A 24,511-nucleotide genomic window follows, 5' to 3' on the forward strand; every position below is an offset into this window, starting at 1 on the left:
TTCAGCGGCAGACTGAGGCTCAGTCAGTCCGCTAGCTGGAAGCGAGAGATCTGTCTTTTAAATACAAACTCCTTCGCTCCGGACAAACAAGGACTAGGGAGGGCGAGGGAGCACTAGCATGCGCAGGAGTTACACGGCCCGAATATTAATCGGATGCCGTTTGAAAGCCCCGCTAACCTCTTGAGCCCCTGCTCTCGCTGCTCTCAGTATTTTCTGAACTTCAAGATCAACTCTGCTCTCGTAATGCCCTTGCATTCGCAGAGGTGGCAGCCGGTGTTGTCGGTGCCACTGGCTGCAGGCGATACCCGAACACCCAGCCTGCTGCATGAACTTTGGATGCCTCCTCTGTCTGTAGCAGTCGTCGGGGTACTTTCACTTCTAGACCCTGCCGCTCTGGTGTTTGCATGGTGTTTAACACAGGGATTAAAGAGTACTGCTTATCGCCCGACTTAATTGAAGATTACGTAAGGCTGTGATGAAACACCCACAGTGGAATGTGTCTGTAAAAGAAGAGATGCTCCCATGTCATCTGAATAAGATGAAGACTGAGAATGCATGCCATGAATGCCTGCACAGAGAGCCGCCTCTCTATGGAGACGCTGGGGAATGTGGATGTGCATTCATCTAGGCCAAAAAACAAACACCTCCAACCATAAATAGCAAGATAGAGTGTATTCTTGCATTTGGAGAATATTCAGTGAATGAATGCATGGATGAATTTTAGTGTCATGCCACCTAAGTGTCACATTATATGAACCACGAATGAACCAAGCCCTGTGGGAAAGGCCCTGACTAATATGTCCTGGCAATGTCTCACAAACTGGCCAACCAGTGTATTCACCCAGCCAAATCCCAAAAACAAACCCAAATAGCCACTCAAAATGCAACTTCTGTAATACTCATTTACACAGACAAATAAAGGCACTTGCATTTAACCGCTGATACGATTTTATGAGAACATATAGGTGTATATTATTACTACAAAAGCTGGGTAAAGAACAAACAAATTCTGTTTTACAAAATATTGGCATCGTGCATGGACATAATCTGTAAAGGAATGAAAGCCTGTATCTTCTAGTTTGATGACCTGTCTCGCCGGTTTGTCAGATATGCTTTGTGACAGGATATGAGGGGCGGCTTGTGAAAGTCTATCAAACTGTCAGGCTGCTGATTGCATGGCGATAGTGTCATTGCTCCTCACTGATGGATGAGGGACCCTGTGAAGACCGACCGCCTAAGACAGATGACTGACTGTGATTGCGCAAATGTAACCCCCACTCCCCCCCCCTCCTCCCAGTGAAAGGGGAATAAAAGCTCCATGAGCAGTGGGACTCTTTCCACGCTTAAAAGCCGCTAAAAGCCCTCGGCGTGGGAATGGTACTTATTGCTCTGAGCTGGTAGGGAGGGAGGGATGAAGGACAGAGAGAGAGAGAGGCGAGGGGGGGTGGGGGTGGGGGGGGGGTGGGTAGAGAGACCAGCACCTGTGAAGTGGTGGTCTCCTGAGTGCCGGGCCCAAACTACACTGGGATGCTGACTAAATCGTCCTCTGTAAAAGCCCCAAATATATCCCCCAGTCACCACAGAATCGGGCTGCACTATGGAGCGAGGAGAGGGAGAAAAAAAAAAAGCATAATAGAGGGAGGAAGGGGATGGGGAGGAGTGTGAGGAAGAGGACAGGAGAGGAGAGGAGAGGAGAAGAGAGGGCAGCTGAGTAGAGAGAACACAATCAAAATAGTGGTCATGTTAAAAGGTAAAACAGTGTTATAATGGTACACTGTTATAGTGGGCAATTAAATCAAAACAGTGGTAGCCCCATAGACATGGATAATATCACTCTGGGGTGTTTTGTTGCTACTGGTAGTACTATTAGGTGCATACACTCTAATTCATCAGTGAATAGAGGGCAGGCTTTTCTGCTGTGGAGCTGCAGCTCCTAGTGTAACTTTACATAAGTTATACACACTGTTTTGAGGCTGGTTAATAATTGCTCTCACACTGCAAAAAACACATCCATCTTTAAGTCATGTAGCATTAACCAATACATAGGATTTGCAATCCTTTGTGCCATAATCCAAGGTGAGCATTCATACAGCAGCCCAATTCAGATGTTAAAAGAATGATGTACTAATCCTGAGATGGTGACCATAGTCTCAAAATCGTATTCTTATTAAACCAAATGAAAAATTCTGCCAATGTGGTGGAATTTTGCAGTTTCACTTGTTTGAGGAAATAAGTCTGAAGAGTTTGAAACAAGGTAGAATAAGGCAGATCACTCAAGCTGATTTGCATTGGAAACAAATACAATTATCTCACTCCATCGGCAGATTTGTTCACTTGTTTGAAGAAAAATAACATTTTAAGACTCAATACTAGAGTAAATGACTTAAGATGGCTATTTTCCGCAATGCATTATCTATCACTCTGTCTCACTTTCTCACTCTGTACAGTATGTCTCTCTCCAACAGAGTCCCTCTATCCTTTTCTCTGCCAATTCCTGCAAAGCCAGAAATGATGTTGGCAGCTACATCAGGTTGAAACACACATCTCCTGGCTCCCCTTTATCCTTCGGGGGGGGGGGGGCGAGCGAGGGGGGAGAGAGGGACGGGCCGGACCTTTCCTGGGCTGCAAGGTCGAGCAGATGGCAGCAAAGTAAACAGGTCAAATGCCTCCGACGCAATCGGCCTGATTAATATGAGCTGACCACACCAAAGGCCTGGAACGAGCAGATTCTGCACTGTATCAAGCGGGACGGGGTGAAACAAGCGGCCAAACAACCAACAATGACTCTGCTGGAGCTAGAATGGCCATATTCGCTCAGGCAAAGTGGATAATAACTTCCTCTTTCATTGGCAGTGGAAGCCATCACCAGGCAATTTTGCTTTATTCCTGACCAGCTTTAATTACCCCGCAATGAGGCCTGTCATAACCATTACATCATGTAGCAGCACAGTGTAGCAATCCCAGGGGCAGCATCACTGGCTGAGCCAATGAACTCCCATCTGGTGGCGAAGATGTGACTGATGGGCGAACAGAGTGATTTCCTGGAATATGAAACTCCAGAAACCAACGGCACCCGCTGTCGGTCCACTGTGTGTGTGTGTGTGTGTGTGTGTGTGTGTGTGTGTGTGTGTGAGTGTGTGTGTGTGTCACACTTCCAAGCAAATATGACAGCTATGTGGGCGGAGCAACTACAAAAATCTGGGTGCTCTAAACATACACACGTCATAGCCACATAGTCATACAACATATTCTAATCATCCCACGCTTGTGGCCTCACTGTGCCGGGACCAAAGCCCACCCAGTGTATCTCCCTCCGCTCAGTCCCACTCTGTTATTCCAGGCCTTTTGTTGATGCTGCCTTCTCCTCCTCAGCACCGATTCTGCCACGCGCAGAGCATTCCTCGCCTTGTTCAAACACTGCCTCCAGAATTCCTGTCCTTGTTAAAATACTCCCTTCTCTCTCTCTCTCTCTCTCTCCCTCTCTCTCTCTCTTTCTCTCAATCTCCTCTGCACGTCTGCGGTGCTCCCACCTCTGGAATGCAGAGGCACTTCTCCAAATCCCAGGGAGGAGAAAATGATGCATTGTCTGTCGCTTTATTATCGTCACTGCTCAAGGAGAGCAAATTTGATTCAAGGAGGGGGGGGTGGGGTGGATAATAATTCGAATGCAGTGTTGAATATGGCTTCATGAATAAAATCACCACGTTTACTGTTTTGTTTTTCTCCAGGGGACGAGACAGGACGACTTTTAATTTGGATTTTTAATTCCCAGGTTCGAGACGGCAAAAAGGTTCAGCAATTTAGTCTCATGTTCAGTCTTAATATCTTCCTTTTTTTCATATTATTCATCTCATATAGATGAATTAACGAGATAATTGCACCTGTTTCCAAGTGTGTTTTGAATTTTCTAGAAACAACAGTAATTATCTTGAAACAAGGCGGAATAAATGACTCTATTCAAGAAAATTCCTTGAAACAAGTCTCCTTGCGTTGGAAACAAATGCATATCTCACCCCATTGGTAGAAATTTTCACTTGTTATAAGAAAAATAGGATTTTAAGACTCAGCACTAGATTAAGCATCACTGTATCACACTTGATGACTTTGTGAGCGCTTGAATAACTGAGTAAGACATTGTAAGAGGTTTCCTCACAAAGCGGATAGTAAGTGTTAAGGATGTCACTCCCATGAAGGAGAAGAAGCCACAGCACACTTTGTTTGAAGATGGATTATACCCAGTGAAATAATAACTCCAAACTCCATTTGCTTTTTGTCCCTTTTTCTCTCGCTGTAGATAAACGCAAGGGGATTTTGGTCTTAGAAGAAATTCACTGTAATATTTTTGTCATAAGAAATTGCTCTCGCTTTCTCTCTCCCTCTCGCTCTCTGTGATATTTGCATTAATGTGCATCACTAATGCGTTTTGAGCTCTTTGGGAAATGCAGGGAGCGAGATGCTTCTGAAACTTGTATATCCTGAATGGAGAGAAATAAGTCGACTGTTAAATATTGAATGACAACATTGGCGCCCTTGAAAGTGTCATAAAATACAAACACTTTGTTCACCAAAGAACGACAGTGTGAACGGAAACAGAAATCTTTATTTTGTCAGAAGATCACCTGAGGCTAGATGTTCAAACAATTAGTCAGAAAGGGGTTTTTTTTTTAAAGACTGCTTTGGCAACAAACTATTTGAATAAAGTGACCTTTTGTAGCTCCTTGTCCAGCCAGAAATAGACTGTAATTGATGTAGTCCCACTTTCAAGGGGAAAGGAATGACACTGCGGCTGGAAAAAACAGTAATTTGAGTGGAGTCACATCTAACTTCCTAAAGCCTACACTTAATATTACATGTTACACTAGGGGAAGAGTTACAGGCTGATACACTCTGATGGGCAAGTAGTTTGTTGCTCACTTCTTTCAGAAACTGAAGCATTTGAACTGTACTCTTTTAAAGCAGTGTCAAAAAGAAGAGACGTTTTTGTGGTATGAAAAACCCCTATTATTGCTGCTCCGCTGCCATGCCAGTGGAAATACCGCTACTTTCTCTCTCTTTTTTTCCATGGAAAGCTGGATTTGGGAAAAGCCTTGCCTCTCTCCTCCTCCAGCCTTCACATCCGGGTCAGTTGAGTTGGCTGGAGCTTGATGCTGCCTTCATGTGCACCTCGTAAACCCCTGCACTTCAGAGTTTGGAAGTTGTAATTGCTCATTTCAGCGCTTTTAATTACTTTTGGTCGAAAATAATATTAATAATAATGATAAAAGTCGTTTTTTGTGGCTGTTTATTTTAGAACTCGACCTGTCCAGAACTGTTTTGTGCTGCAGTGGCGGAATGAAGAGGAGAAAATGCATGATAATGTAATTATATTTTAATTAAATGAATAGCCAAAAGTTGTGGTGCACATTTTACTACTTAGTGTCAGAAACGTGTTATAGACAGTTATCAATGTTAGGCTACTATTGTTCCACTTTATTGTTTTGCTGATATAACCTTACCCGCTCCCCATCACCCCTCACCCTTACCTGGGTCTGTCTCTCACCCCCACCCTAACGGCTATAGTTTTTTCTTGTTTCTCCATCTTTTGTTTGTCTTGATTGTGAAGCACATTGAAAACTTTGTATCAGAAAAATTCCATTAAATAGGTATTATTATAAACAATAATATTGTTTCCATGCTCTCTGCCACAAAAATCTCACATATTGGCAACTCGGGCTATCTAGAAATGTCCGACTTTCTAAGTCGTATTTACCACTTTATGGGGTCGTTCATGTGCGCTGAACTTGTCAACTCCGATATTTCCGACAGCACGTGAAGGCAGCACAAGTTGAGCAGCTCTCAGTATTGCAAAGGCAGGCTGATCCAGCTGCTGTGTGTGTGAGTGTGTGTGCTGACATGGATACAACTGGCGTTTACTATTGAAACTGGATACGATACAGGGATACTGGGGGACTTACAAGAGCGATAAAACTTCTTCCATGGCCGCCCTCATGTGAATTTTCCTTGTTTCAGCCATGTCCAAAAGCCTGAAGAAGAGGAAAAACCACTGGACTAACAAAGTCCATGAGAGTGTCCTTTGCAGGAATGAGGAGGGGGAGCTGGGGCTGGAGTTGAAGGGCGGCGCAGAGAATGGACAGTTCCCGGTTATCGGTGAGGTTCTCCCGGGCGGAGCGGTCTGCCACAGCGGTAAACTCTCCCAGGATGAACTCCTGCTGGAAGTCAATGATACCCCGGTGGCTGGACTCACCACCAGGGACGTCCATGCTGTGGTCAAACACTGCAAGGACCCCGTCCGACTAAAGTGTGTCAAACAAGGTGAGGTTTTTGGATAGAATTATCACGTCAACTTCGCGAAATTTTGGTAATTTTTAGGGCAGTCCTTGGAAAGCCGTTAATTTTGAAACACCCTTTTGTGTGTTGACAGCATGGCTATTGTCTCCCAAAACTGAAGGAGTCTCCTCTAAGCTCGATGCTAAAAGCAAAAGACGGCGAACTTCAAAAGGAAAATAAACTTTCCTGGGTGTTTTTCTGTTGTTATAAGTCTTCTGGGGTTTCGGTGTGCGCGGATGGTTATTTTGCTGCACAGCTGTTGTTAGAAAAAGGTGTTTTGGTTGTGTTTGGGTCGTGTTGGTAAGTTGCTGTTGCTATGTGTATGTACTGGTGTCTGGTGCTATGGCTTTTAAGGGGGTGTGTTATGTTTGTGGCAGTCAGAAAATGCACATTCCGAAGTGTAACACATTGTTGACAAATAATAATTGAGCTTGTATGTGTTTTCTGAACACCCATCGCGAAAAAGAACTATAATCCTATATTTTAGAGGGATGCTATACTCACTGCAAAATTGCTAAATGTCATGCAGCTGTCATAGCTCAACAAATTATACAACAGAATATCCAATAGCACTATTACCATGCGTGATTAAAAAAAATGCCATGAAGTAGCCTACTATATGATCAGTACCACAGACACACAATTAGTCCTTTTAACAAGGTAGTGATGCCATAGGAGATAAAGATGCCATAAAGTACCAGAAGATCTCTATAAACTCACTGGAGAGCACTGCAGACACTCATTAAGTGTCTATAGGAATATTAGTGATTTTTCATTAAGGATCAATTAATGTCAAATATGTGGGTGTGGTATCTAGTTGTAACCTATGAGCTTTTGTGGTTGCTATTTTTCATGAAGGAGAAGAGTACACTACACTTGCTGTTTAACCTTCAAAATACAAATACTACTTCTACTAAATTTGAAACCCAGGAATTAAATTAGACTATATTGTCCAATTGGTGCAGCTTTGAGTAGATTAAATTTAAATGTGGGTGATTTATCTATCACCCAACCCTAACGAAAAATAACTATAATCCATTAATAGATTTTGAAAGGATGCTACAATTATAAGCAAATCCCCAAGTCCCTATATGAACATTATATTGATGCCATACGAAATCAAAACACCATCAAGTATGATAAGGTCACTATAAACTTCAGTACCATAGACACAGCACAAGTCACGTCAGGAACATTAGGTGTTCGATAGGGAAGTACAGCAGCTTGCTTATGCAAGCACTGTGGTTTCACTAGAGGCGCATGAAGCAAAGCATGTGCTGTCAGAAGACTCCATAGTTGTTTGGGAAATATTATAATGTGGTATCAAATGTCATGCACTGAAATTGAGAGGAAATATTGAGTGGGATTGTGAACTGCACTGTGCAACTACACTATGCAAGTCCTAGTGCATCTGTAAGACACGATAAAGCCATATAATCATTTTGAAGATAAAGAGGGCAGAGATTCTCAAACCTCCGACCTACAACACACACACACACACACACACACACACACACACACACACACACACACACACACACACACACTGCAGCTTACGATATCCACCAAAATAGCCCAAGCCATGTAAATTGCTAGCCATAAGTCATGTAAGGCGCTAACTCCAAACCCCATCCGATGAAGTTTCTGCTTGTTAACTTGTCCAGTGGATGTAAAGCTTTTATGTATGTCACGGACACACTTCTCTGGCCTTCCGTCTGTTTGATCCTCTCAACTAATGACATCGGATGTCTTGCATTGGTAGCTGGGAGAAAGATCTGTGCGCTCTCATTTTGGGTGAAAAAATCAGCAAAACCCTGTAAGGAGCTTTGGATCAAAGTCTTGGCCTGTGTGTGTGTGTGTGTGTGTGTGTGTTTGTGTGCGCGTGTGTGTGATTTTGCATCGCACCAAGGATTTATTCAAAAGGCAGCTAGGCCTATATCAAACTAATGTGTTCGATTTTTTTCCCCAAGAAACACTTATATCCTCTAGTGATTGCTGAAGTGATTGACATTCTCTCGTTGCTCTGCTTGTGTTTGTTGGATTGGTTGTTTACAGTGTCAAGTAGAGTTTAATTGATTGATGAGCAATAAAGACTAGTTAACAGATTCTCCTTGCATTTTGCTAGGGCAGCTTCCTAATGTATCCATACTCACAGTGGTGTGTACAATCACAGATTTTGTAATTTTTTTTTGTGGCATTGTAAAGCCCCTTGCAGTAACCGTGAACTCTTTTGATGCCATGGATCCCTTATCCAACAAGGAAGAGTAGCAGCAATATTATCACAGACAGCCAGGCCTGCAAGAGGCTACATAAGTCCACCCGCTCTGCTCTAATATAGTCTCAGAAGATTTTGTGAAATGAGCACAAACTGAAATGCAGATTACGTGTTGTGGGCACAAATTATGTGAATATTACGTTCCTCCACTACAAAAGGATTATGTTACAATACCACAACTTGAACACACCATTTTCTTCTGTTTGTCACATGAAAAGGTTAGCTTACGATTAAGTTTAGGCAACCAAAACAATTTGGTTAAGGTTAGGGTAAGGTTTTGGTTATAGTTACATGAGAAAAACTTGAGCTGAAAATAAAAACTTGACTCTCAGTGGAAAGCTTCTTTGCACAAGTTGGGAATTGATCCCGGGTCACTGCTGAAGGCAATTATACTGAACAAAAATATAAACGCAACACTTTTGTTCTTGCTCCCATTTTTCATGAGTTGAAATACAAGATCTAAGACTTTTTATCTTAACAGTTTTATCTTGAAAAAAGACATTTATTAGGCACTGAACTATGGATCGCAAAGTGTTGCGTTTATATTTTTGTTCAGTGTATATACACCCATCCTTCACCCTGACCACAACACCCTTACTTTGCACCGCACTATTTCAATGTCAAACTTTTCTAGTTGCGTCACCTTCACGTAATCCTTTTGTGGTGGGAAAACGTAATTCTCCCACTATTCGTGCACAGAGCTCATTTCACAAAATTTTGTGAGACCAGGCTGTCCCATTGCATATGTGTTGCATTCCTAATTCTGGCTTCCCATAAGGATATTTTCCTCTTTTGTCCATTATTGACAATAGCCACTACAGCAAGTAGGCCTAGACAAAGTGCCAGCCATCACACTAAAAATCTCAGATCTTGGATAACAATAGAGCCATGTTTCACTAAAACAGTCATAAATTGTCCCTTGGTTTCCCTCTCTTTTAGCCTCCAGCTAAGGAACAGGGTCGCTGACCAGTTTACATGCATGGTTGATCTCCAAAGGATGTTCATGGCCTTTTTGAATAATACATCAAGTCTCTTTTTCAGTGGTCCACTGCTTTAGTAACATCACGATTCAAACCAGCAGTGCTCTCCCCTTCTTTTGGGATATCTTGTCTGGATTGCCAACTTTCCTTACGGCCCTCTGTAATTAAAAAGGCCAGGTCCCGATTTACACGCTTTATCACTTTTCTGTTATGGTGACTGTGAATCGTATTTATGAGAAAGATGAAGTGCGCTTAAGCATTCAATTTCCTACGCACTGTAATATGGCTTGAATTTTTCATGACATATGAAATCTAAGTGTCTTATCCCATTTTGTCCACGTACGCACACACACACACACACACATACACAATATTAGGTCTTTTATTAGTCCCCGGGGCGAGGATTAGATTAGATTGCCACCAGCAATCAAGTCTGCCCTGCAGGACATAATTAAGATCTCCACACCACACTGATGGGTACATTAGAGAACATAGGGCACAATTACAGTCCCAGAGACACCCACCGGATTACAGTGAATTCTCACTGGAGAAAGGCCTTATGGGTAACGCAAGGATAGGACTTACTCCTTCCTGTCGCTCGTGTGGCTATTGTGGCTACTGCAGAGTCGATGCCAGTGAAGGGTAAACTTGTATTTGTTAACCCTCTTTGCTAAATCCATCCACTCTTCCCTCAGGCTTGCCCTGGATAATCTGCGCGAAGGGTAAACATGACAGCTCTCCCTCTCTCTCCCTCCCTCTCTCTCTCACACACACACATACGCAGAAATGCCCAGCTCAGTTTCCTATCTCAGTCACAGTAAAGGATTAATGCAACCAGCTATGGAGACTGGCGCTGCATCGTTCACTGCCACTGTAGTGAGAGGCTCCTACTGTAGCTCGCTCTGATAGAGCTGAGAACCATATGCTGATGGAGCCTCGCTGAGAGGCGCCGGGCGCAGGTAAGAGGAGACATTTCCAGGTCAGCCGGAGGCGCTCGGTGTGCTCGCTGGGTGCCCACTTGGCATTGGCTGGTGTTGGGGAAAGTCGTTTTAGCAGCCTGGGAATGGGTGGATTTAGCAAGGCAGGAACAGTTAGCGACCGTGGCAGCACCTTCCCAACATCTTAACACTTTGTTTTTTTTGTTTTTTAAGAATTCATGCTGACCGCCTTTCTCATTTATCACAGTGTCTTCTCATTTAATGTGACGAGGAATTAAGAGGGAGTGGGGGTGGCAGCATTCAGCGGGTAAGGAGAGACTGTGGAGTTGGGAGGAATGGTGTGCAACTTGCTGTGACATAAAGAGTGAAACTACCTGTCTATTATTAAGCATTCTCACCGGAAACTCCCACAGCCTTACAGATGTTAAAGCTGCACTAGGCAGCTTCGCACTTTGGGCGCCCCCAGCTGGCAGAGAGAGATAACTTTCTGAATTTTTGGAAGACTTCATTACCCAGAAATCATGTAAAAATCTTTTCAGCAGGTTCAGCCATCTTTCTTGAGTCCAGCTTTCTCTTGACCTAGCGCTTGATTGCTGCTGTTTAAGACAAAGTATGTACAAAGTATTTGTATTTTGTTTCCAAGTTTCACTTAGCCACTTCTTGTACGGCGAGAAAATTTCCGGCCAGTGCCCATACCCGATTTCAGAATTTCATTTTGACAAATCGGATGAATCTATGGCGTCTTAGGTAGGGGAGACAGAATGGTCTTCTCAGTCGTTGCCTCATTTTGTGATTTAGGCTGATAAGGCAGATGTATTTTTACAGAAAAATCTTGCTTAGTGCAGCTTTAACGGTCCTCTGACAGACATATGAAGGGTATACGACTTCCAAATTCTCTCTTTCTCTCCTATGCTCTGCTCATCACGAGAGTCCACTTGCAGCAAAACTCTACTCCACTAACAACAGTAGAAATGCATGACCCCAACACTTGCATTATAGTATACTGTTACAGCAACACTAAATGTCAAAGCATCCTAATTATGCACATAGATGCATGTACAGTGAGTTTACTGTCTTGTGAAGTGTATGCTGTACAGCCAGAGGCTCTGTCTCTGTCTGAACAAATATGTAGGATAAAGTTATTTATACACCATCAGCTGAAACCGAAGATGTATCGTAAAGTAGGCTATCCGGACCGGCTCGGGGGAAAACCAGCGTGTTATGACACTATCAAGTCAATGGCCCATGCCCAAGTAATGGAATGATTGATGTGAGCGATGATGAGCTTGGACTGGTCACTGGTCTGCTGGGGGTTTAAAAGATGGGATGGGGCAATTCCTGAGAAGGTGTGTTGGAGAGTCGGCTACACTGTTGCGTTGCATTGTGGTAATGATTCTCAGTGCAGTCAGACCCATCTATCTTCATGTCAGGGTCCCACTGAGAGTGTTAAGTTGCACCAGCAAGCGCAACACAGAAAGTGTTGATGCACACACACACATAGATACATAGAGAGCTGCTATACTCTAGTGCGTGTGTGTGTATATCAGCCTGTCCCCAAGGCCACGGCACCACTTACCACTTGCTGTTCAATCATGCTTGACGGAGGTTGGGTGGGGAGATGCTGCTGTCGTTGCTTCTGTTACACTGTCTGACTGCCAGGCTCACCTCTGGGGACAGGTAATGATAAGGCACACACACACACACACACACACACACACACACTTAACTGTCTTTCCCTCCCTGTCAACATCAGCCATCTGCTGAAGTAGGAAGGTTGCAAACTGCTGTGTGTGTGCATGTGTAATGTATATGTGTGTAGTTTTTCGTGAGTGCACGTGTACACTTGAATGCCTCACTACATTGGTGTGTGTGTGTGTGTGTCTTCTGCCTCTGTAACAGTGAATTAACATTACTTGAATGTCTCAAGCAATCATTCTCCTCACTGAAAGCCGTGGAGTTTCTCTCAGTCGTTGCAGTGAATGGTGAAAAGAGCGAGACGGACTCTATGCATTCTTTATAGCGTGATACTCTCCATTATCTGAACTCTGCAAGTGGCTGGAGTCTGGAGGTGCAGAGGAGCGTAGAAATTTATAAAGAAGTCCTTCACCTTTTCTTTATAACGAATTGTATGTGAATGAGAGACTGTGTGTGTGTGTGTGTACCTATTTGTTCAGGAGTCCATTTCTGTTTCTCTCGGTCTCACAAGCCTTCTGGCTCTCTCTGCCTCTATTTTCTGCGTGCGCGCTCAGGTTTATGTAAGTGCATGCGTGTCTTTCCAGTTACCATGCAAGCCAACTAGGCTACGCAGCTGTCATTTGTGCTTGACAGCAAAAATACTTAAGTGTTTTTGTCCCTTTAGACAACAGTAATCAGTCATTTACACTGACAGTGCCTTCGTGAGAGAAGGCCTGCAGGGATGTTAGGAATCCACTGGAACCCATCAGATGTTAAAAGCTTTGTAAATGGACCAGTTGCAGTGTGTTATATATGAGAACAAGATGTCTAACCTTTATTATGCATTGATGTGTAATATACTCAGAACGGCCTTTTTTCTAAGGTTTATCAGGTTTATCTTTAAGCCACTAACAGTTAGATTCTGTGATTATGAAATTATGTGATATTGTTTTGTGTGAGAGTCTCTCCAGATGGGCTAACATATTCCACTCAATAACTTGAATCTAAATTTGCATCATACATTACAGCAATCTGGGTGTGCTAAACGCAGGAGGATGCTATGCACTGGGATTTCAACTTCTCATTTATGATTAGAGGGATGCTGAGAGCGGTAGCAAACACCCACACATCAAACGCACCCACACACTGGCTTAACAGCACCACTATTCGCATCTCAACCGCAGTTCAAGTCTAAGCAGGAGGATGTTTAGATGTACAGTGGTGGGAGAGGGAGCTTTGCTAGCTGCTTGGACATTGGACGAGCAGAAGCGCAAGAAATTTGAATGCCGATCCAGCGGGACATTAACAAAGCTGAGATTGCACACAGGCAGTGAATTTTAATGAATAACAGAGAAACCACTGTAAGGCCAGTCTGTTCACTTGAGAGTTTGTATCCACACATGAAACAGGGCTGCTTATTTTCTTTTGACATTGACATTGACATTGACACTTAAGCAGGCAGTGTGCACATACTGTATTTTGAGCACTAGATGGACTAGCTGTGTGTATTTACAAATGTATCATTGACTGCCACAAGGGACGTTTGATTTGTCACGGTAAGGAAAGCACATTTGTCATAAAATAATGTCCGTTCCTAATGCTTGCCATCAAGTTTTGTGACACTTCTTCTGTCCAAAAGATAAGGAGATTCTCATCTTTGCAACCAATCAAAACTGTCAGCTCCAGTAGAGTTTTTTTTTCTTACATGTAAAAACACTGTGTATTCAGCCTCCTTTGGGCGGCCTCCTCGCTATCAAAACCCAATCAGTGTCACCTAGAGGAACAGTGCAGACCCAGCACTCAATGCTGCCGTTGTGGGCAGATGATGAAACAAGAGTAAACATCAGATTCTGGCTGTGAAGCAATGATGAATCACAAAGTGGCTATGGATTGCTTTTTTCTAACCTGTAACAATTTAGCGATGCCCCTCTGGATAACACAGGATTTATGTAGTGGGAGATACTGTAAAAAATCATATTCCATGGACGTAAAAGTTAATATTTGTACATCCTGAAACTACCAGTGGTTTTAGAATGGTATGAATATAAATTAGATATAAATGGGATATTTTGGAGTGAAGGCATTGGGGAGGGTGAAATAAGCTGACCCGCTCACAGAGGGACAGAATATTCAGCAAACTCCTCGGCCCACGCTAGTTGTTGCTGAATCACCAAAAAAGGGAACAATCAATATGGAGCGATTCAAGCCTTTTTGAGGGCCTGGGGGGTTTAATGTCTGTCCATCCCTGCCTGTTTGACTCTCAACAAGGATGGGGTAGTGGCTTGTCTTTTTATTTTGTGTGTGTGTGTGTGTGTGTGATCCCTTAAAACTTCTAAATAATTTCAAGTATTCAGTGTTTCCCCTAGAATTTTATTATCTTTAGAAAAGCCTCTGCAATAGCATTTAGACCAATGAAACCCAGGATACTACAACTGCTAGTAATAATAAAAATGAAAAACATTCATGCATACTTGTGTGGAATCTGATCAAAATAGACAGCCAGTGTAATATCGATCAATTGTACAATACTGCATCATATCCATCATTATCAGCAGTGGACGACACAAATTGACTGATATGTAATTTTTAATAGAAGGCCAATATCTGCCTGATATATTCATCTAACCGTGTGTGTGATCTACAGTGTTGCAAGCAAGGATTTCAATACAGAACTGACAGAGCAGCGGTTCTGAGAAGATAAAGAACCTGCAATAAGAATGCAAGCAAGACATTGATTTAGTGCTGGGCAGCATAGATCCTACAAGGACCTGTGGGACATATCATTAGCAACTCTGTTCAATAAAACTTGTAACTATCTCTGTGTTGTAACAAGTCCATAAACAAGTCCATAGATTGACCACATTTTTCTTCTCCTGCACTCTTGCAGAATTTATTGAGCCCTAGTGAGGATTCAAATGTCCTTTAAGGCCATCCACTGTCTGTGCTTGGCTTTCACTTGTTTTGGGGTTCTTGTCAAGTATCATACTTTTATTTTCCTTCAGCAACCTCCCACCACCCACCCTGTTAGTTTTGCCTGCAGCGAGGTCACCTCCAGCTGCTTTAAGCCAACTCGCATTAACGCTCCTGGGAGGTTCACATATGCATCTGTCTCTCTCTCTCTCCCTTTCTGCCTCTCTGTCTCTTCCTCTCTCCCGTTCGCACACCCATTTCATCCCCTTTTTCCATCGGGAATCGAGAGAGGCACAGCATTAAATGGGTCCAGTGAGGGAGGGAGATGAAGAGGCCGACTGCTCAGCTCGGCCCGTCTGTCCTCGGCTCATAGACATTATTCATGCCTTCCTAATAGTCAGTGGGAGAGCGACCTTCCCAAAGACAGCCATGAGAGATAGAGAGACACACCTGATCCTCAATAGACGGAGAGAAAGGGAGGCAGGGAGGGAGGGAAGGAGACAGTTGATGGACAGCGAGAGGAGAGCGCTTGGCAGTCTGCTTTTCACACTATTCTGGCTTTAATTCTATCGACAGCCATAGCAATGCCATTTCCCGTGTTCTTCCTCGGTCCGTCGGATGGAGGACACGTCAACTTCGGCTGTCAGCTTATGCTTGCTTTAACACTACATCCCCCGACAAGTCATTTCTAACCTTTTCTGTGTTTTCAGTTGTATAGAATTCAAATTAAACTCACAGGGCCCCCATTCCACTTCACTTTTAATTGGTTATTCATCATTTCATAAAGCTCTTCTTAGACAATGTGCTTTAAAAATAATGATTAATCCAATGTTTAAAAAGATATCTCAAAGAGTAACCAACAGATTTGGATGAAATTTGGTGGACAGATGGCCCAAGGATCAGCTGATATGTGTTTTCCATATGTGTTTCTGGGATATAAACAAGAGTAACATATATATTGATTTTCAGAATATTGGCTACTCTGGGCACTATGTTACTACACAATGATTGATCAAGTTGATAGTAGTAGCGATATATGTGATATATGTTTTAACAACTGTTGTAATTCTTCACAGCTCTACGGTTTTATGCGCTGTAAGATTTTGGAGGGTAAAACTGATGTTTTGGCGGTGTAAGGTGGGTGTCTGGACTGTCCTAACGCTGAAGTGAATAAGGTTCTTTGGGGCTTTGGCCATACTGTGCTGTGGCCGTGCAATGTTCTAAATAACCCATGGCTCTCGGCTATTATTTTCTCCCCTTTGCTTGGATTCTTTAAACATTGATTTTATGCTTCAGGAGCTCGGCGCACACCAAAAATATGCTGTCCAAAATATGCCCTCTCTGGCTTTACCTTCCCAGCGCGGTTGAGTCAGAGGCTCCAAGCTTGGTGTTTGTACTAGAAAGCAAGACTTAGACCTCACCGCTGATTGAAATCTCTCTCCGCTCAGGGCTACTGAGAGCAGATTTGCGCAGAAGTTCAGATTTCTATTGAATTTTAAAACTCATAGTTCTACTTTTTGGGCCAGGCAAGATTAGCTAGTGATAAAGAGTGAGAGGAGCATCTAGCAGGCACACACACACACGTCCTCCACGCCTTCTCTTTGCCCCAGGGCCGTAGAGCCACACTGTGATGCCTCTGAGCCGTAGGGAGTCAGAGGTAGGAGGGGGACCAGGCAGCCGTCTGGCACCGCAGCATCCATGCCTCTTCCAACCGGAGTCTCTGCAGAACCGCTGTTATTCACCACAAGGTATGCAGTAATTAGACTGAGGTCAAGGGAGTGTGTGCCCCCTCTCCCTCCGTCCCAACGCGGCATCCTGTCAGAAGTGGGATGGCAAGTGTTGCTTCGCTTCCTCCAACAATTAAAAAACACACTCCGGTTCTGTACTCCCCTCCCTCCAGTCCCGCTGTCTGCATTCCGCCTTCATTAATATCCCTCTCCCACCCCTCCCTCCCTCATCTCATTCCCTTATTCTGCTCTTCCTTTTGATTATTTTCCCTGTGCCTCCATTTCTCTTTCACTCTCTTCATTTCACTTAACTCTGTTTTTTTCCACTGCCTTTATACTCAATCCGCCTCTCTCTCTCTCTCTCTCTCTCTCTCTCTCTCTCTCTCTCTCTCTCTCTCTCTCTCTCTCTCTCTCTCTCTCTCTCTCTCTCTCTCTCTGACTTAAAGCCCACTCTTTGGTCATAACTATGGAATGTGTGCCTCTTCATCTTTTCAATGGAACAACAGTGAAAGGCCACTGTTTACAACTCTCGTGTTGCTTGTCTAGAATTAATGCTATCTCACCATTCACACTCGCCATTTACACACACATATAGATACACACAGCTGAAAATGACTTTACACACTGACCACAGAGGACACTATAGTTCATGCACTGAATTACAAGCTTTTCCCATCATCTACCCAGGAAAATAATTGTGCCAGCTTTGTTTGAGGAGCCTTTTGTTCACATTCTCAGTACGCTCAATTTCTTTCAGATTCTTGTGCCACTTGGGTCAAACAGCAAATATGACATTTGTTTTTACCTCGCAGGATGACTGTTGTGTATATATATCTAAACATACTTGTTCCCTCTGTGCTCTTGCATACTTCATCCATATGCCTGCTGCATATCCTCAGGGTAACTGATCCTGTGTAACCTATTGGTTATAAGCTTTCTTTTTTTACTGTAAGCTGTTGTTTTCATTTGTCTGATGTGTTTAGAAAAGGTTTAGATAAATACATTGTAAAATGTCTAAAAACATGGATGTCAGTGGGAAAATCACTAACACTCTCACCCTCAGTTCTTGAGAGATATAAAAAAAAATAAAAACAAAGTTTTTTCTTGGGGTAGGGTGCTTGTCAAAAAGGCGCAATAACTTGAAGAAGATTCTCACTCAGTGAGGACAGCAACTCCCAAAGACAGAGTGCAACCTTTTTTCTCTTAAAATAGCTCTCTTTATTGTTAAAAACTGACGTGTTTCGTCATATTGTCTTTTACAATATGTTGAAAGTGACGCGACACATTGTGTTTTACAATATGTCAAAACGGGACAGTTTTTAACACTTGCACTCTGTCTTTGGGAGCTGCTGTCCTCACTGAGTGAGAATCTTCTTCATGTTATTGAGACTTTTTGCACCTCTATCCCAAGAAAAAACATTTTGTTGCGCCGGCACAATAGATACAAGTTTGGGGAATTTTTGGAGAAGTTTTCTGTGTCACTGACAGCCAATAGTGTCGTCGTCATGTCTGCTTCCCTACTATCCTTGGTGTCAAACAGGGTGGGAAATTCACACCAGCCGCCAGACAAGTTCTGACAAATTTAGCCAGTGGTATGTTAGTTTGTCTACTCAACCTTGGCAGGTAACCAAGAATTGTTTCAAGTTTCTATCTTTTCTAAAAAATCTATTTGACTGCTAATATAATAAAAGGCAGCTGGTGAACTTTGGAATCTGCCAGCCACAGTGGCTGGTGGAGATAAAAGTTACTTCTCTGGTGTCGTCTGTGAATGTAAAGGCCTGACTGTTGTTGCTGGCATAAGATGCATTGACACTCCATTGTAATACCGGCTTCTCTAAGCTCTTTATACTGTCCAGTAGCCCTGGGCTTCGATCCAGTGGCCCAGACCAGTGTCTCTATTAGTCATGTTAGCATGTGATCCAGAGGCTGACTTGGCTCCAGGTCCCCGTGGCAGACTGACTGTACGCTACATGGGTTCAGCCCTGGCCTGGCCCTGCAGCCATTATGATGACTGATGGGCCTCCATTGTTCTAACTTGAAAGGGACCATAGTTATTCTAATGAGGCGTGGGAAATGAGGGCCGCATTGCTGGGCTTCCTTTCTATCTCTCCACTCATTTCTCTCTTTTCTCTGTCTGCTCTCTCTCTCTCTTGCTTTCCCATCTTCTCTCCGTTTCCCTCTTTCTCTTCCTGTGCCAGCGTGCTATGTGGGTGTCGTCATCCTGTCCCCGCAACGCCCCGACCCCATGCAGAGTGGAGTTATATGGCGCTTTGCTGTATCTGTGAGTGAGCGCTGCAGGGAAAACCTTGGCACGGAGTTGGCCGGTCCCAACTCGGAGCGCACTGCCAGTCACAGCATTACCTCTCCTGAAAAGGCGCTTAGCTAAATAAGTGGAAAGCCCCCCTCGCTGTATGGACACACAGCAAAGTAGTTCTGCATCTGCATGGCAAAGAAAGTGTCCACTGGCACCTAATGCTTCTTATTTTTCCAAGCAGGATGAGAGTAAACACAGCAGTCTGAATTGCTAGTTGCACTGTAAATCAACTGTGTTTTGATCAAAGCTGCTTACATCATACTTGCATCCAGGTGCACCATATAATCTACCTGCCTGTGTGTATGTGTGTGTGTTGTAGTCCGGGCTGAGTGGGGCAACATTCTGGTTGAATGCCAGTGACTTAACTGGGTCCCAAGGTTTAATTAGATCCTTGTTTATTGAAAGGTGGCCCCAAGCCCAGACCTGGGGCCTGCGAAGGAGAATGTAAATGTTAAACTAATTTGGAGAACACCATCAGACAGCAGTTCCCCAAATAGATCCAATCAGTGGTGCATTACCCAGTCGACTGCCATACACCAGAATGCCAGCAGAGAGTGATACTATTGAGAACGCGGCCCTGTTGCAGTGGCTTTCGGCCCAGGATCACTTGACTATTAAACATCTCCCTATTCCGTTTATCGCACATATTGAAATAGACACAATGCCACACACAGGGCCTTTGATGCGGTTCCAGGCTCTTTAGCAACATTAACATTCACCCCTGGATGAATCGGTGTTGTTAATGACTCAATATGTCATTTTCAAAGATGCGCCTTTCAGACTGCTAATGTTAATAGACAGTAAATCACCACTGCGTTGTTGGCCATACCACTACCCAGATTTCCACCTCCTCTAGATTGTCAGAACCAATTTGGGCTTCTCCACTACACCTACCTGCATGTACCTGACTGGTACACACTGAATGTGCCCTCTCCAGTTAAGTTATACAATGGCTGTCTGTGCACAGAGGCATAGAGACATCTCTAAATGCTCTGAAACAGAACGCTCTCTCTCTCTCTCCTCTCCACTGAATGTCTCTCTTGAGAGCTGGAGGAAGAACGCGAGCCTTGGCCTCCTGTCATCACACATTACAGTCTTAGTTGATTTTGCACTGTGCCCCTTACAGTTACACACTGGTTTGTGAGGGAGATGAGGTGTGTATGCGTGCGTGTCTGCATGCACATGGCAGCTATTGGGATTGTGTGTTTGTGTGAAAGAAATAAAAAAAGAGAGAAAGTGTATTCCCTAAAATAATTTGCCAGACTTTAGAAGAACCTGACAAGTGTGTATTTCCTGCTAACACACAGCACACCTCGTCTGAGCAAAGGCATGGTCATTATAACGTCTAGAATGTCTACAACATGTTATTAGTATGTCAGGGATGCTGTGTGTGTGCGTGTGCGTGCGTGTGAGAGTGTTATTTGTTGTGATACTTACTTGTTCACTCTCTAGCCCTAACATCCAAATCCTCTCATCTTACAACTGTGGTGTATCAACATGCCAACAGAGTAAGGAGTTAATCCATGTGCAAATACAGGCATACAAGCTCCTCTCCCCTCTCTCTCTCTCTCTCTCTCTCTCTCTCCCTCTCCCTCTCCCTCTCTCCCTCTCTCTCCATCCCTCCTGTTGCTGTAGAGTAGTAAACGAGCTTCCTACCACTGACTTGTGTGAAGTAGCAGGGAGAGTACAGACTTGGCACATGGACGGTGCAGCCTTAGCCCTCGCTACTAATGAGGTCAAACAGATATACTCAGTTCCCTAAACAGCCCTGTCCAAGACATTCCAGCACGGCCTGAGCGCAACGCTATGCACCGGAGCAGCCTGCCCCGAAGGCATGAAGGGATTTCTGCTTGTCGGGAGAAAGCCATGTTTACTGTGGTGCGGCGATTTATCACAGTAGCCAGGCCTAAGGCGAGGGAGTTTCATGCCTAACCACCGTTGAAGAAAGAGTGGAATTTACCGTCGTGATCCTGTAACTTATCGTAGCCGGCTACGAAACGGCCACTTAAGTGCATGAGAAAATGTTTTTTATTCAAGATTAGTACTAAGCAGTTTATAGCCAACTGATGTTGACTGCCAAGCTTCCGGTCACAGTGCTTGATATGCACCTGAATATCTGGGAAAGCTTGCTGGTTGGCTGCAAAACAAGATGCTGTTTGTTGTTGTATCTACATAACATCTACATTCCCAGGCTTTCATTGTGAACAAGAATTGATTCTTCATTGGCCTGCTTGGTTAAATGATGGTTACATAAATGTGATTTGTTCAAATATTAGACCATATATTATTTACAAGGCAGCAGAACAAGTTGACTAACCATTTGTGAAGTTTTCCAAAATGCTGTGTCGCTTCCTAAAAGCTATAATCTAGTGAAAAACATTATTTACTCAGATTTGCTAATTTTCTTTGATTTTTGCCTTGCACTGTTTAATGAGAGAATTATCCAGGGAGTGTAGATTTGAGTGAGCTTAACTCTAAAGGAAGCAGAGTGTAGACTGCGGCACACACAGGCAAGCACCCTTGCTAACATTTATTTAACATTTATTTTTTTTAAGAATTATGCAATTCAATGAGAGCACATTTTGATTCACAGCAGTGGGCTGTGGAGTTACAGGAGGAGGGAGGGTTGATACCTTTGCCACTTTATTAATTCAAATTCTTTATCAACCATTTTAGTCGTGATCAAGCTTTGAGATATGTCCGGTGCAATGTGAAATCCTCCTTGCTAGAATGACACCTTACAGTGAGCTGTATAAGTTTACTGAGTCTATCCAGAGGAGTGTCTTGTCCCCTCCTCCTCCTCCTCCTCCTCCCTCTCTGAAGTCAAAGGGAGTCACAGCCACTGGAATGTGAAGAATGCAGCCGGAGCAAAACAATGGAAAGTGAGCGCTTATGACAGATGTGCAACCTCATCTAAGCTTTAGAGAAACCATCCAGGCAGTATATTGTTTCCCTTCTTTTTCCACCGAGTAATAATAGGACTGAGGAGAATTTACATGACAGCAGTCAGTGCCTACAGCAAAGATATCTTGAGGTTAAACGACAATTGCTCTGTGAGATGGTTCTTTGAGGAAAAACTCTCCGGTTTTATTTGCTGCCTTTCTCAGAAATAAGCAAAACGCCTCTTTCTGCTCATTATACAGTTTTATCGTTTTACAGGGGTTTTTTTTGCCTCCTTGTATCTTAAGTCATCACGTAATGAATGCCTTAAATCAGGTCTGTGATCCAGAAGTGAACGCTGAGTCATTTGTACCAGACTGTTGAGATTTAATCAAGCTCAACAGATTGCCCATGGAATGAAAGTTTGTCTGCACAAACTTGGCTGTGTCTGTCACATCAATAACTTGGCCCGGAACATGAGGGAATCACCAGCCCCTGTGGGATATGCGAGTCATGTGGTGGGTGGGCCGATGTTCGGACGGGATCCAAACGGCTCCGGAGTGCGACCTCAGGAAGCACCCTGACAGTGAGTAGCCAAAGGGCGAGCAGGGCCACCCTCAGTGCCGTAAGGGAGGGACGAATGGGTAACATGTCCTGAACTGGGAGAAATATGATGGTCTATGGTCTGTCGTTTGTATGGCACTGTAGGTGAGGTGCTGATGTGCGCCACAATATTCTGTGTTTCTATGCAAGTTGCCCATATGTTTCTGCACCAGTGCCACCAAGACAAATTCCTGCACATTTATTGTACTCGGTGAATCCAAAGTGATTCTGATCCGCATTCGGATTCTGATGGTTGACTGGTCGGCCACATGGGGAACAAGCTTGCCGCTCGCCTATGAGTGATCAGCTCTATTTTAGCCCAGATGGCCTCACCGGGACAGCAAAGCGGCAAGAGGCCCCGGGACCCAAGGATGATCCATCCTCTTTCCAGCTCCCCCCAGATGGACAGATTCATCACCAGTCCGACAACAGAGAACTACAGGCTATGAACTCATTAATAAGTGCTCAGCAGCCGGGATGAGCCGAGAACAACAAGGCAGTCGCTTTATTTCACATCGCCTTATTTATTGCCTCCGTTGTTGATTTATTCATATATTTTTTTTATCTTTGGTATTATTAACTCGGTTACGGAGTCTCAAGGCTCTAAAACATTCAGCAACGATTGCATTGATTCAGGCTGAGGAATGGGAGTCCTGGGAGCAACTGCGCCCGAATAAAATCTGCTCACTCAACTTATCTCTCCTCTCATTCTTCATGCTGTGACCTCACTATCTCCCGGTCTCACTCCGGAGAAAAACAATGAGACGGTCCGTGGGATTTAGCCATGAGGAAATCTGTGTGAACAGGAGGGTTTGTTGTGCTGGTGTTTTGCGCGCCTGTTTCGCCTGGTAAGCACATAAGCCATCCACTCCCTGCCTTGTGTTTTCTTATTGGCTTAAAGCAATTAAAATCCCTTGGTGGTAGCGAGGGCTCACCCGGAATCAAGTTGAGAGAATAGAGAAAAGGGACTGTCTGCTTATTGTGGAGGGATTACTGCCTGGTGGCTAATAAGGAGACCTACCTACAGTCAGGCAGATAGTTTGAGGCACTGCATTGATTAAGTTCTTCCGACATTACTTTCACTTTGTGGAATGGCACTATTGGTCGCTGAGAAAATGCTCTTTTTTTCCCTTAATAGATGCTTATTTTGCTATACTGAGCTTTATATCAATACAGCTTTGAAAGCAGCAGAACAGCCTATATATACTTTGGGCTCGGTTCTACAAGTATCTGAAACTATTTGAAAGATGCTGCGCTATTCCTCCGCAAGAAATGTAATCCTTTGGTGTTGTGTTGATGATGATTGAACATGCCGTCTCTGTTGACTGGGTTAGCCTTGGCATATGGTTTACATCATATTGTATCATTATTATTTTTGTGCTCATTAAATCACTCAGTGACATACAGTATCATGCCCTTCAGATGGGACATTTTCATCTTGGAAGAGACGAGCCTGCTCCCGTCAGGATGAATCTGCTTCATCACGGGATGAGGGCAATCTGTCAGAATGTGTTTGTATTAATAGGCGTTTACCATTCCCTCCAAGGGCTTGTACAGGACTAAAACTTGCAATTTTAAAAATGCTGTGTTATTTCGGTGGTGAGTGGGGTATAGACTGACATTAGAGCTGCAACGAGAGGTAACCATTTGAAAAATGTGAACTTCAGTACCCTGAAATCATCTAAGGTCACCTCAGTAATCTGTACGCTCATGTTTACCAGTCTGGCTGGTCTTTGATGCCTTATACCGAAGGGATGGAAAAAGGGAGAAAAAGAGAAGAAAAAGATCTAACGTTGGTGAGTCCAGCTTTCTCTGGACGGAGCGCTCACTGCTGTTTAGGAGACAGTTTGCATTTCACTCTTTCGAATTGTCACTTCTTGTTC

General features: G+C 43.8%; 1 protein-coding gene across 1 annotated transcript in view; it reads left to right on the plus strand.

Annotated features, from left to right (window-relative positions):
• The first annotated feature begins 6,009 nt into the window (after positions 1-6,009).
• Positions 6,010-24,511, plus strand: part of magi2a (membrane associated guanylate kinase, WW and PDZ domain containing 2a) — a 161,633-nt gene continuing 143,131 nt past the window's right edge. The window contains exon 1 of the mRNA XM_078282007.1: positions 6,010-6,312. Coding sequence (XP_078138133.1) covers positions 6,012-6,312 — 301 coding nt within the window. The 5' untranslated portion in view covers positions 6,010-6,011. The remainder of the gene's footprint in view (positions 6,313-24,511) is intronic.

The sequence above is a fragment of the Centroberyx gerrardi genome, chromosome 24, assembly GCF_048128805.1.
Source record: "Centroberyx gerrardi isolate f3 chromosome 24, fCenGer3.hap1.cur.20231027, whole genome shotgun sequence".
Lineage (NCBI taxonomy): Eukaryota > Metazoa > Chordata > Actinopteri > Beryciformes > Berycidae > Centroberyx > Centroberyx gerrardi.